Source organism: Myxocyprinus asiaticus, chromosome 17 (assembly GCF_019703515.2).
Source record: "Myxocyprinus asiaticus isolate MX2 ecotype Aquarium Trade chromosome 17, UBuf_Myxa_2, whole genome shotgun sequence".
Classification (NCBI taxonomy): Eukaryota; Metazoa; Chordata; class Actinopteri; order Cypriniformes; family Catostomidae; genus Myxocyprinus; species Myxocyprinus asiaticus.
In genome coordinates, this window is record NC_059360.1 from 44,787,829 (window position 1) to 44,801,712 (window position 13,884).

General features: G+C 34.5%; 1 protein-coding gene across 8 annotated transcripts in view; it reads left to right on the plus strand.

Moving 5' to 3' along the window:
• Positions 1 to 13,884, plus strand: part of LOC127454806 (nesprin-1-like) — a 186,190-nt gene that overhangs the window by 17,135 nt on the left and 155,171 nt on the right. For all 8 annotated transcript variants that reach the window (XM_051722237.1, XM_051722230.1, XM_051722233.1 and 5 more), the window contains exons 3-4: positions 9,538 to 9,633; positions 10,227 to 10,310. In XM_051722237.1, the coding sequence (XP_051578197.1) occupies positions 9,538 to 9,633; positions 10,227 to 10,310 (180 nt within the window). The remainder of the gene's footprint in view (positions 1 to 9,537; positions 9,634 to 10,226; positions 10,311 to 13,884) is intronic.

Sequence of the window (13,884 nt, forward strand, 5' to 3'; positions counted from 1 at the left end):
AAGTCATAATGACTTTAAAGGGCAAATGTCTTTGTAACTGAGTAAAGCGCCCATGATTAAAGGCTGTTTGTTGTGCAGGACTGTAAACAGTGAGTGAGGGGGCGTAATGCTGTAATATTGTAATAAAAAGCATGAAGGCCTGTGCTTATACTGTGTGCTTTGGGAATGAATGCTGTGTTTTGATGGCTTCCCACTGCCATGGCCAAAAGGAGTGGGTGATCTTGCATTAGTAGACTGAGAAGCTTGACTTTGTGTTTTGTTCTGTGTTTTATCATTCTATATCTGTAATCGACAGGATAAACAACTCTGAACACCTACACTGAAATGCATTGAATATATGAAATGGGGACTTTTGTAATCAAGGCTGAAGGCTTTTCAGTATGACCTGTCTCTTTTGGAGCTCTGTTTTTCTTTGTAATCTACTAGAATTTCCTTTTTGCAGAGGAGACATGTTGTGTCACTTGCTCAGTTAGTGGTATGGGACGGACGCTTGTATTTGGCAAGTGAAAGTTGGTTTGACTGGACAGAGACTCTCTGGCTATGTCCGCACTAATACGTTTTGGTTTGAAAAAAAAAAAAAAACTGTGGATGCCGTTTTCCTCCACCAAGAACCAATGTGGTCTCACTGAATTACATAATGTAGTTATATTTACGTGGCTTGTTATACGTATTGCAGAAGTTCAAGAACAATTAATTTATTCCCTTTCACACAAATCACGAGTAAAACGGCAGATTATCTGTTTCACCCTGTTCTTCACACAATGCTATCTTATGAAATATAAACTCTTTCACTATAGTGTATGATTTTAACATTTGCATCACATATGAAACTACATTTACAAGCTTGTTCGAATGCAGTCAAATTGCACAGTAGCTCAACTGATGAGCGTTGCACTTGTGATGCAAAGGACTGGGGTACGAGTCGTGAAGAGCGTGCGAGTCGACACGTTAAGTCGAAAGTGTCATAGAAGCACCATAAAATGACATGGTTGCTGCAACAATTGCATCTTTCATGTCACATTTGCTTTTCTGACATTATCGGTTAGGTTTAGGTTTAAGGTTTAGAGTAGGGAGGTAAGTTTTGTTGATTTAAAACATGATAGAGCATTAACCTTAAAGTTTTTCATCTGTTTAGTAGAACATTTACAACCTAGTCTCATAGACTGAACGTTTCTATAACTAAATCTTTGCATTTTCGTGCCACGTTCTGTTTCGCTGCAGTTTTTTTGGTGACATGAACACTAGAGGAACTATAACAACTATGCATTATATTCACTTTCACACAAATCAATGACAAAACAATTGAGTACAATGGCTGTTTATGACTTTATAAACACTTACTTTTCGCTCTGTTACACACACACTGCTATGTTATGATCTAAACACTTTAACTCAAACGCATCATTTGGAAAACAGTACATTTTAACACTTGTATTACAGACCTACCTAAATTTACACACTTATTCCAGTGTGATTAGCTTATGATCGAGCCCAGCCAAACACGCAAGCTGACACGTAAGACGAAAGTCTCATAGAAGCGACACAAAGGGCTACGTTCACACCGCAGCTGAATGTGGCCCAAATCAGATTTTTTCACTCACATGTGACACAGATCTGTTAATTGGATCACCGTGTGAACAGCCAAAAGCGCTTTGAATCAGACATTTTCTAATCTGATCTGGGCCACTTTCATATGAGGAAATAAATCGGATACATATCAGATTTTTTCCGATGTGCCTTCAGTGTGAACATCCAGGTCAGATTTAATGTGATTTTTAACATCAACATTCATCACTTGCATGTTGTGGTTTAAAACCTTTAATTTGAAGTAATATCTTTTCTAGTTAATGCATTCAGTTTCTTTTTGAGAAAAGAAAAGAAAATTAAAGGCTTCAACAGTTGTGCTTAGTGGTTCGTTTGAATTTCACATAGTAAAAATATGCGTATGAAAACATGCAGCGGTAGATTTAGCCTATGTAACACGGATCTTTGCCCATGTCACTCATGCAAAAAACTGTTTCTATATTTCTCTAACTGTATCAAAATGCAAATACAAGCAAGTCAATGAAAATCTGTAATAATTGCATAAACTCTTACCTTTTATACATTTATACAGTATAATGCCGTTTTTGATTTTATGATGTTTCGCTCTTAATATTACATTCTTGATCTTCAATGGTAATTAAATTCCACCATATGACTGCAAAGGACTTTATTTAACATTACTTTATCAATCTGGTCTTCCATCACTTGCAGATATTTTATTAGATCATCATTAAGTATCCTATTCTGGTAAAAAAACAAAAAAAACAAAAAAACCTGCTAATAACAATTGTAATAAGTTAATTCATTATACATATTAAAATAATGAACATGCTTGGGTTTGTTCTACGCATGCTCAGGAAGTGTTAATCTGGCTCTACACTAGCAGACTCAAAACAACTCGTTTTGGCCGAGGGTGTCACACATGCAGACTGTTTTGTTGAGATCTCACTCTCTTCAGTTAGAGGTATGACACACTTGCCAATTAAAAATGGTGGAGGGGTGACACATATAACGCCTCACCGCAACTATCTCTCTCTGACAAAATAACAACATGAATAAAATTGCAATTGCAATATAGTGATTTGGGGCGTTTTCAGACCTATAGCTTGCTTTATTGTTCCGAAACAGGGGCTAAAATAGTTACAATGTTGCATTTTCTTCATGGTTTGGTTGACTTTAACAAGGTTATATTTTAAAATGCACCAAAACTGTAAAATGTCCGTCAGTGACAGAATTATTTTTTCAAACAAAACATCTGTGTCTTTTCAGTGCTTGAACTTGAAGCCATTAACTCAGCATGGAGTCCCAACCGTCATATTGAATCAATTGAGATTAATATATTGAACGCTGTTAAAGCATTTATTTTCCTATTTCGGCATAATTATTTAATTATGTTCTTTCCAAGCTGTTGATGCATTTTGAGGAGTATATAATCTGTGTTTTTTATGTGATCGAGATGAGTAAAGAGCTCTGTTGGACATTTATTTGCACATGTATTTTGTTGCAACTAGGTCTTTATTCTAGACTCCCGAACTCAACTCCTCTTTTTATAATGCCTGGATTAATGCCTGGATAATATAACACAAGGTACAGTGATATAAAACACGTGGAATAATGTACATTGAGAATAACATATATAGTATAAAATATGATGCATATATTAAATATAATATAAAAGAAAATATTGCTCACGGTCTTTTCTTTATTTAAATTATTGCAATACTTTGTTATATTGTCCTTGCAATAAAAATAGCAGTGTGGTTCTGCAATTCATTGTCTAAAACATTGCATGTAATGAAACCTTTTATGGGATATTTTATTACGAGCTTAGTGCAAACGAATTGCCGAACCTCGCTGCTCTTTTAATGCCATAACAGACACAGTGATATACATATTAAATAATGTACATTTAAGACAAAAAAAAACATAAGCAGACTTACAAAAACAGATGGGTTTATGTTTACAGTACAAAGGGTTCACGAACTGCAACAATTCATTTTTTTAAGCATATAATTTTCGTGGGTGTGTATCAGCTGCACGTCCAGTGCCGGGATTTTCCAGTTGATTAGTGCCACCAACCTAACAAACATTTTTATTTGAGCAGAAAATCAGATTTGGGTCACATTCAGCTGCAGTGTGAATGTAGCCAAAGTGTATAAAATGTATTTTCATCTCGCATTAGCTTTTAGGACACTATAGGGTAGATTTAGGTAAAGTTTAGGTTAGGGAGGTGCGTTTTACTTATCAAAACCTCCATCTAACATTCACTTTAAAACCTTGTCTGATGCTGACATCATTTCACACGCTTTTGGCGCTCCCCTGCTGGACATTTCACTGGGAAACTGCAGCGAAACATGTAATAAAGCACGCAATTTTGTTTTGCAAAAATGTTTCCGCGGTCACGTAATGTACATGAGATCAGTCTGCCAAACATTAAGACTTTCGAAAACGCTCTCCAATACCACATATTTTGTAAAACGGTGACATTAGGAAACAGAAAACAGAATTTTTAAATGAAAACAGATTATTGTGGATGTGGCCTCTGTTTGCGATATCTTTACGACGTCTGTCATACTGTATTACATTCGCTGCTGTTTTGCTTAAAGCATAATTCCCTTAAAGATTCCGTTTATATCAAAATGAAAATTGTGTCATCATTTACTCTCCCTCATGTTATTCTAAACCCATATGATTTACTTTTTTTTGTGTGTGTGTAATAAAAAAGGAGAAATGTTATCGAATGTTCATGCTGCTTTTACCGCATAACAAAAACCTATAGTGACCTGGGAATATTGACATCTAAAATTGACATAAAAGCACTATAAAAGTAGTCCATACAACTTATGTGCTGTATTCCAAGTCTTCCAAAGCCATAGAGTAGCTTTCAATTTAACACATCAAGACAGGCTTGGGTTCTCATGTGTTTCACGTTGCTCATGATGCGTCAAGCTTGAATTATGTGCAAGCGTGATTGAGATTTGAGAGCTACAGCTTTAAGACTTTCAGTCTGTTATGGAACAGCATGAAGGTGAGTAAATGTTTACAGAATTTTCATTTTTGGTTGATCTGTCCCTTTAAGCGCTTTCACATTATGTTGAAATGCGGACTGAAGTGTTTTTTTTTGTTTTTGTTTTTTTTTTGGAAGTCTTGGACACTGTAGGTTTGTGCAGATGGTCGTAGTGAGAGGTTGGAACAATTCTCAGTGGGAAGAAGTCTTTGACATTTGTGCGCAGCAAGTTTACATGGTGTGATTAAGAATCAACAATAGCAAACTAGCCCTGTGATAAATTAAAATCAAAATTAGGCTTTGGTTAGCATCAATTTTCCATTTTAAAAATCTCAATATTGAATTGAATTTCTGTAATATTTTTAACAATCTGTCAGACAAGACTGTCTTTAAGTGTTGATGAAGTAAATTCTCAATCTCAAGATAAATGCAAAGATTATCAGAAAGGCAACAGGGTTGTCAATTTTACAGCCAACATACTAGCCTTATAGCCAAGGTTATTAAACTACAGAATTCTCATTAAAAGATCATTTATTGCTAATATATATATATATATATATATATATTTTTTTTAATCCACTTTTCAATAATCATTGTTTACTATATCCAGTCATGATAAAAGGGCTGATATTTTAAGATCATCCTCTACTGACAAAGGTAACAAAACATTAGATAAACTGATCTACCAAAGGAGACATACGGTATACATGTCCTTGCAGATTTTTATTTAACTTGAAAAGGTTTGATGATGGAATAGTACATTATTTTGATAAGGGATAGTTATGGTGGTAACAGGGTTGACACATAACCTACAGACACAACTTTTATGTTTTGTCAGAGATACACTGGCAACCTAAATCTAAAATTAAATATATAGAAAATAAAGACATACTAGCTTTTACTTCTTTAAATTGGTTTTTAATCAAAATATGTTTATTTGCAAATATCAAAAGGAGAAATTGGAAACACAGGACTGGGAGAAATTGAAAGAAAAAAAAACTATAAAAAAGAAATACAAAGGTTACTGGATATTTGGTTGACGTGTTTACAAAATGCCTGTATTAACACAAAGTTAAAGTTGATATCATCTATTCATTGTAAAAGTAATTATTTGCACAAACATACATGTTAATGAGGGATACGTGGTTTTATGCAATAACCCATATGCAGTCTATAGAAACTAAAGTGGAAGTGTTGTGAGATATTGTAAGTGTTGTTGCCCCTCCCTCTCGCCTCATTATGCGTGATTAGTTGCTTTGGTGATGGGCCACTTTGTAGGGCACAAAGAGAGGATAATCTGACACAAATGGTGGGTTTAAGTATTCCAGTCTGCACAGATTGCACTGAGGTGTCTTTTGTTTAGCAGAATCTGGTGCACAACAGTTCAAAGCACGAGAATGAAAAGTTTCAAGGATCCGAGTAATGTGTGCAGGGCAGAGGGTCGCTGCAGCGAGCCAGCATTCATGCTGTACAGATAGCACACGCTCAGTGCATACTAAATGAGCTGCAGAATATGCAAAGTAATACTTTACCCCCATCAGCAAGCCCGCAGCCACCTGCAGTACTTACAGATTTACATTGCTTTCTGTCTGCTTGTTGGCCTGTCTGCTTTGCTGTCTTTCAGAATTTTTATATATATAAATATTTGTTTCAGTTCAGTAGTTTAAAATGATTTTTGTTGTTCAAATGTGAATATTTGTGCACAGATTCCTAAAAGTTAAGAAATGAAATAAAATGTTTAAAATGTTTTTTGTAGTTCAAATGTACATTTTTGTGTGCAGATTCATCAAAATGGAGACATAAAATAAAATTGTAAAAATAATATTGTAGTTCAAATAGAATATTTGGCATAGATTCGTCAAAAATGAACAGGTAAAATAAAACAAAATGTTAATGTGTTTTGTAGTTCAGATTTGTATATCTTAGCATAAATTTAACAAAATAAAGAGATAAAATAAAATGTCAAATGATTTTCTTGTTCATCACCAACGAACAGATAAAATAAAATAAAAAGGCTCACATTTTTTTTTTTTTTTGTAGTTTAAATGTGTATACTGTTTCTTGGCATAAATTCAGCAAAAATGTTTCATTCAAATGTAAATGTTTGTGTGCAGATTCAACAAAAAATTAAGACATAAAATAAAATGTCTAAAGTATTTGTTGTTCAAATGTGAATATTTTGCTGATTTATCAAAAATGAACAGATACAATAAAATACAGGGCTCTATTTTCATGAGTGCTTAAAGTGCTACGCGCAACGACCATGCGCTACGTCTTATCCAATTTTCATGAGAGCGCTAATTCTAAGTGTTTGCGCTACTGTGGGTGTAGGTGCACAAACTGTGGGTTTATTGTATATAAATGAAGTGGTGCAAAGCGCAATTATCTGTTTTCCTCAGAATTTGGTCGTTGCGCTAAGATGTTTCAATACCACCTCTTAAATCAGCACAAAGTCCAAATTCAGTTCCTGTATTCGCAGTTTGGAGATTCCACCAGCAGGTGCTAATAAAGTTCATGTCTTAATTATTTGTGTTTATATTTTCAATTATTATTATTATTATTTTTATAGTTAATTTTATGTGTATTATTATTCTTGTATATTTACAATTGTATTTATGATTTCATTTTGACTAGTAATTTTCAGCCTGTTGTTGTAGAGTGATTTTTAAGTCACTGCAAAAGGGGCCAGTGGAAGAAGTCGGAGAGAGTAAAATGTTTGGATTTAGTATGATTTTTCTGACGCTTCGTTATTTTCATTATATATATATATATATATATATATATATATATATGAGCATGTCCCATTTAACAAGGACACAGTTTATGTGCAATATAATGTAAATCCACATTTCTATTCTTCTAATTTATTGCATACAGTCCATTTACACTACCAACTTCTTATGAATGTGCAGTCTTAGTTTATATCACTGGTGCTAGACAGGAAATGGACTGTATAGGATGGAGATGGGACTGTAGAAGAACCTCCCTTGAACCAATTAGCCCCTCGCACGCGTGATTTCACCAATCCCACTTGCGCCTAGACTTAGCGCTTGCATGAAAATACCAACACTTCACAGCCATGCCCATTGACTTTGCACTTATGAGTTAAGGCATTGCCTTGCGCTTATCGCTTGTGCTCCTAAAATAGGGACCACAATGTTTCACATGTTTTTTTTGTAGTTCAAATGTGTATATCTTTGCATAAATTAAACAAAAATGAAGAGATAAAATGTTTCAAATGTTTTTTTGTGGTTCAGATGTGAATAATAATGTATAGATTTGTCAAAAATGGACTGGTTAAATAAAAAAAAGTTTCACATGTTTTTTGTAGTTCAACTGTGAATATTTTGCTATGATTCATCAAAAATTAACAAATAAAATTAAATACAATGTTTCACTTGTTTTTTGTAGTTCAAATGTGAACATTTGTGAATAAAGCATTTTTTGTAGTTCAAATGTTAATATTTTTGCATAGATTCATAAAAAATTAAGTTTAAATAAAATAGAATGTTTTTTTTGTTTTTTTTGTAATCCAAATGTGAATACTTGTGCATAGACTAAACAAAAAAATAAATAAAAATAAAAATAAAAAAATAAATGAAGCGATAAAATCAAATAATCAGTTTTGTACAACAGTGAAATGTGACAGTGGTCCCATATTAATTATGATTATCCAGATTTACATTTCATACTTCCTTTGTTTTTTTTCTCAGTAGTCAGCACAATTGAAGCAAATGTTTGCACATCACTTATGTAGCTATTTTCAGGATGGAAAGTTCTGAATCTGTTGGTATGACCTCTAACACATCTGTTATCTTTTCCTATTGTCTCCATTTCCTTTAACATTTTAAAGCATATTTGCACTTTTTTTTTATCATGTTTGTACAGGGGCAGCTGTCCTGAGTTTTTGATGTGCATATGTATATGTACTGCTGTCTAGTACTGTGACAGTAGTACAGTGCACAGTATACCATGGTACTCAAGGATTGCCATATTCATATACCATGGTATATGGATATGATACTACAAGGCACTTGCAGTGAATAAGAATATTATGGTATTACCAAGGTACATATCCAAAAACATGATAATACCATGGTATTTTGATACTAAATGATTACCATATTCATGTACCAAGTAATTTACATGATAATCAAAGGTACTTCAGAGAATACCATAGTACTACTACCATGGCACATGGTCCAAAGAAACATGGTTTTGGCATCATATTAAAATAGAGAGAGAAAAAAACAAAAACATGGTAAAATACCATAGTATTTTTTGGTTCTTTTTTGTTGGTGAGTACTTATGCATGCAAAAGCCCCAAACTCATAACACAGATCCACAAACACTTCTATTTGGATCTATGCATTGGTAATATTTACAGTAGCCTAAGAAATGTAGTGTCATGTTTTGGAGAATAGATATATTCAGATGAGATGCCAAAGCATTAGTCACATCATCAAAACTCAAAACCTCCAATAATCTGCAAGTGCTGAATGTGTCAGAAACTGTGTGACACAGCAATTTATTTAAATATCTTAGCTATAATCCTCATTCTAGCTGCTGTTGGGTCACCAACATGGAATGTTCATTTGTTTATGTGCCTTTTAAAAAAGTGTATTAATTGTGTGTGTCCTTTTTCATCAGGGTTTCATCAGCTGGACAGACTGTAGTTAAAGTTTTTCTGTGTGCTCACAAGTTTGTATGCAGACAGTCAGTCTTGCTGTATATTAATGACAATTCAAATTGAAGTGAGTTGTGAGACAGAGGAGAAATTAGGTGAAGAGTGTGCATTGATAATAATCAAACCATACATAGCCTACCACTAATAAACTGACACATCCGCACCAGCCTTGGCAAGCACTATTAAAAGGCCTGTATGTTTTGACCAACGAAAAGGGGAAGTTCGTTTTTATAAAGGTTCCTGTAGTTAATTACTTTCAAATAATTGACATTTTTCTATTATTTCTGTCCTTTTCCAGCACAAACCTCCCTTAGAAGTCAACGACCTCTTTGAGGACATCAAGGATGGGGTAAAACTGTTGGCTCTGTTAGAGGTGCTGTCTGGACAGAGATTAGTAAGTGTTACTGTAATGCAATATCCTGATTTCACACCAAAACAATCTACAGATCTGCATGACATTCAGTGTGTCTTCAGACGTGTATCAGTAATCACAGTGATCAATACTGGTCTGCTTGCACAAATGCCTTTAATTTCAACCCCAAATGGACTTTGTCAACATTTCCACATTTAGAACGTGGAAGTAAACTGTATTGGGGTAAACGTCTACTGAGATACAGGGGAGACCATAGCAAACCTTATTTATGTGTTCCCATTTGCTCCAACAGTAAAAGAAAAAATACCTCTTTCCAAGAATATCCAATACAGGCAAAAATTAGAGAGAGTCATTATGGCAGTCAGAAATGAGAAACATGCCAAATTTACTGTCACTCCCTCAGCAGATGTATTTGAAACCCTATCGCAGCAGTGTTGTTGTTTTTTTCTTTTGTAATTAATGCCAGGGTAATATAAGACAAAGTACAGTAATGTTATATCATTGAAAAATATAAGATAAAAAAGCTTGCTAGATCTAACCTGCTAAATTAAGGTGGAAATACATCATTCCAAGTCTGTGAAAAGGATCCATAAACCGCTTGTGTTTTCCTTTAGCCATGTGAGCAGGGCCGCCAGCTGAAAAGGATCCACTGGGTGTCCAACATCGGCACTGCATTGAAGTTCCTGGAGGGCAGGAGGGTAAGTGCATTTACCAAATTGTCTTGTTTTTATGGTGATATTCAATCGTAAAACACTCCCATCCATATCTGCAATCTTGTGTGATGATTGGAAGAAGGGTACACATATTTTTCAAAGATGACCAGCCCATATGATATGTCCCAGTCCAGCAAACATCATCATTCTGTGTTTGTAACTGTGTCCTCTCTTTTACCATGCTTTATCGTAGTCTGTATACAAAGGATGTCCGGTCAGTACTTTTCCTAGTTGCAGGTCTCACAAACATCTGCTTTTGTTACGCATATCTGCATTTGATGATGCGTACTGTAAGCAGTTGCTACTGGCTGAAAGGTCATAGAATTTTTTAGAGACTTTTTTCTTTTGTGAGTTTGAGCATCTCTTATGATCTCCTTGAATGGCTGACCATGAGTAAATTATTATTAGGGCTGTCGATTAAATGCATTAATGTATTGCGATTCATTATGAAGAAAAAATAATGCGTAAAAAAAAAAGTAGCTCAATTAATCATGCCGCCTAAGCCGTATGTTAATTCCATATTGAAAGTACGTATTTTTCTACCATCGGAGCAATTGGAGCTTCAAGTACATGTAACGTCTTGTTTTTCTGATCCGCGTCAGCATCAAACCTCACAAGCAGTGCAGCCACAGAAGGAGCTGGTCACACTCGACAAAGGACACACAAAACGGAATGCAAGGGTTTAAGATGCGATTTTAACCACTTTCAACCACAGCGTCCTAAAAACGTGGCATGTATGACGCTGAATACCAGTGAGACACTCCAAAAGCTTCTATCTGATGCACGTGCACATAAACCAACATTTAAAAAGTAGTGCAAATGGAACGCAAAAACGCGTCCTGTGAGAACAGGACAGATTGACCAACTCAATTGCTAAATGGACTGCTGTCGACTGTACGCTTGTTCAATGAAATGGGAATAAAACAAACAATATATTGACTTCTAAAACCACTTTTTGTATTGCCTAATCAATGCTTTAATCATCTGCCACAATAATGCAATACATTCTGAAAAATCTGAAATCTGATCTTTTTTTTTAAATGTATATATTTTCTATATTAGTGAATTATAATGTATAAGTTATATTGAATTATTTTTATTTGGGAGCCTTCTCATATATTTACATTTATTCATTTGGCAAACGCTTTTATCCAAAGCAACATAGAAAAGAGGAATAAAAAAAACTTAAGCGATTCATCTTAAGGAGACAGTAGTACAAAAAAATGCTGCATTACAAAGTTTCAGTTGCATCAGAATAATACTATCCAAGACAGATTAGAGTGCAACAAGAATTAATATATATACTTAAGTGCTGTCAGTAGATAACATTTTTAATCGCGATTAACTACAAAAAATTATGAGATTAATCGCGATAAGAAATTTTAATGTACTGATTAATCGCAGATTTTGAAAATGCTGAAATTTGACACTATATGTATTTGACCCCATATATATTTCTTTTTCAGTCAAAATGCATTTATTTCCATATTAGGAAAGAAAAAACAGTATGCAACAATTTAATGGTTTATTTACATCTTCCAAACAAAACCTTCCACAGGATAAAGATAGAAATGCTGTAAAATATCTTATCTCTTAAGTTCTCATCCTCCACAGTATTAATCTGCTGGGAGACTGTGGCTATCCTGTTTGCTACAGCAGTCGTGAAGCTGCGTCCATGATTCGTGTCAGAATGTCAACGCCAGCGTCAACTCTGCTTTGAACTCCACGCTTGCAGACAAATACGTCTCATTCTGCATTTTGGTGATAGTTGATAGTTTGGTGATAGATGACTTGATGAGATTTTGTGGCAATTAAAATGCACCTTACATAGGTTCTGTCCTGGCTTTTTTGTACATCAAATAGCGTTAAGAGTTCCTTTCTCCACCATTTTATTACTGACAGGGAAGCACTTTTCGGTGTGTTTGTAGTGTGTCTGTCAGTGCAATGCCTCCAGGCGTACACATTACAAAGGTTCCATCCTCCCAAGAAGTGTTTGTACTGGTTTATGCTGTATTAACGGTAAATGTGTTAATCGCGATTAAGAAAATTAACTTGTTAAACGTTTTAAATTAATCGCATGCGTTAACGCGTTAACTCCGACAGCACTGATGTAATTACATAATATAATAATTATATAATATATGCAAATAATTGCGATTCATTCAATTAATTAATCGGAATGTTATGCAATTAATTCAATTAAACATTTTAATAGATTGACAGCCCTAATTATTATCTATAAAATCACTTATTTCACAAATGCTTTGTGTGTTCATATTTGCTTATTTTTCATTAGATGCAAAAATGTTTGGCTACCTAAAATTTTTAGAGGTGCACTCAGTGATTATTTTGCTAATTGCTAATCTATTAAACAGAAAAAAAAACGGTAAGTGTAGAATTGTATTTTTGAAAAATATTTACATTTGTACACTCACATGAAATTAAGACTCTTGTCATATCAGTCTTAAAAAGCTGCTATATCCTACAAATAGTATAATGCTGGGCACACATTCATAAGTAGTGCTGTGTTGAGATCACATGACCAGCCAAATATTACTCACTTTATCTCAATATTCGTTTATAATACAGGAAGTAAAAATCTATATAGGCAACTGATAACTCACAAACCTTTAAAGACAGACCTACTGTTATGGTATATGCCTCTGCTGAAGCCATCAGTCTGTGTTATTTTAACTTCATTTAAAAAAAGTCATGTTTATTAGTGTAATTTCTGATGAAGATCTACACTACCCATGATCCAGCAGAGAATCATCCACCAATCAGACAGTCGTGGCAAACAAAGCGCACCAAAAGAGCTCTGCAGCAACCGCCCACTTCTGTGATCTGCGAATGATGCAATCAAGTCAGTCTCTCTACACTCTGAAACTTGGGATGTCTCGATACTGATACTGGTATCAGAATCGGGTCCGATACCGTGCTCATGTACTTGTACTCGTGCTCGTAAAAATGCTCTGATACCAAAAACCCATACCATCTGACATATGAATTTCCTTATGTAAACATTAAGCACACAAATTAAAATCACGTTATGTCCTAGTGAGATCATTGTACAGCAAAAGCTGCGATTTAATGAGATAAATATATAGTTTGCTTGTGCAGCGCTTTAAATATGAGTGCTTGTGAATGTGTGGAGCCAGTGTTGTGCAGACATAAAGACACAAAGTGCTCATACCTTTTAAAGATCCTTGACTCATACACGGAAAACACCCTAATGAGCATTGCACGCTCATCTGCGCTTGTTGCAGATGACAGCAGGCAGAGCGCTAATTCACTTTTTAGCGCGAGGCACATACAAACTACATAATTATTTAATTAAATAGCAGACTTTTGCAGTTTAATAACCACATTCCAGAGTGGGAAGCTACCATCATAATTTCAGAGCTCCTTGGTGATGATAACACAGAAACACTTCAAAATAAAAGCTCCGCCAAACTAAAAGCTAAATTTAATTAGTTGAGAAATAGATCACTACTGTAGAGTTATGTAATGTTCACTGTAATACTACAAATAATAATAATTATAAATAAATAGTAATTTT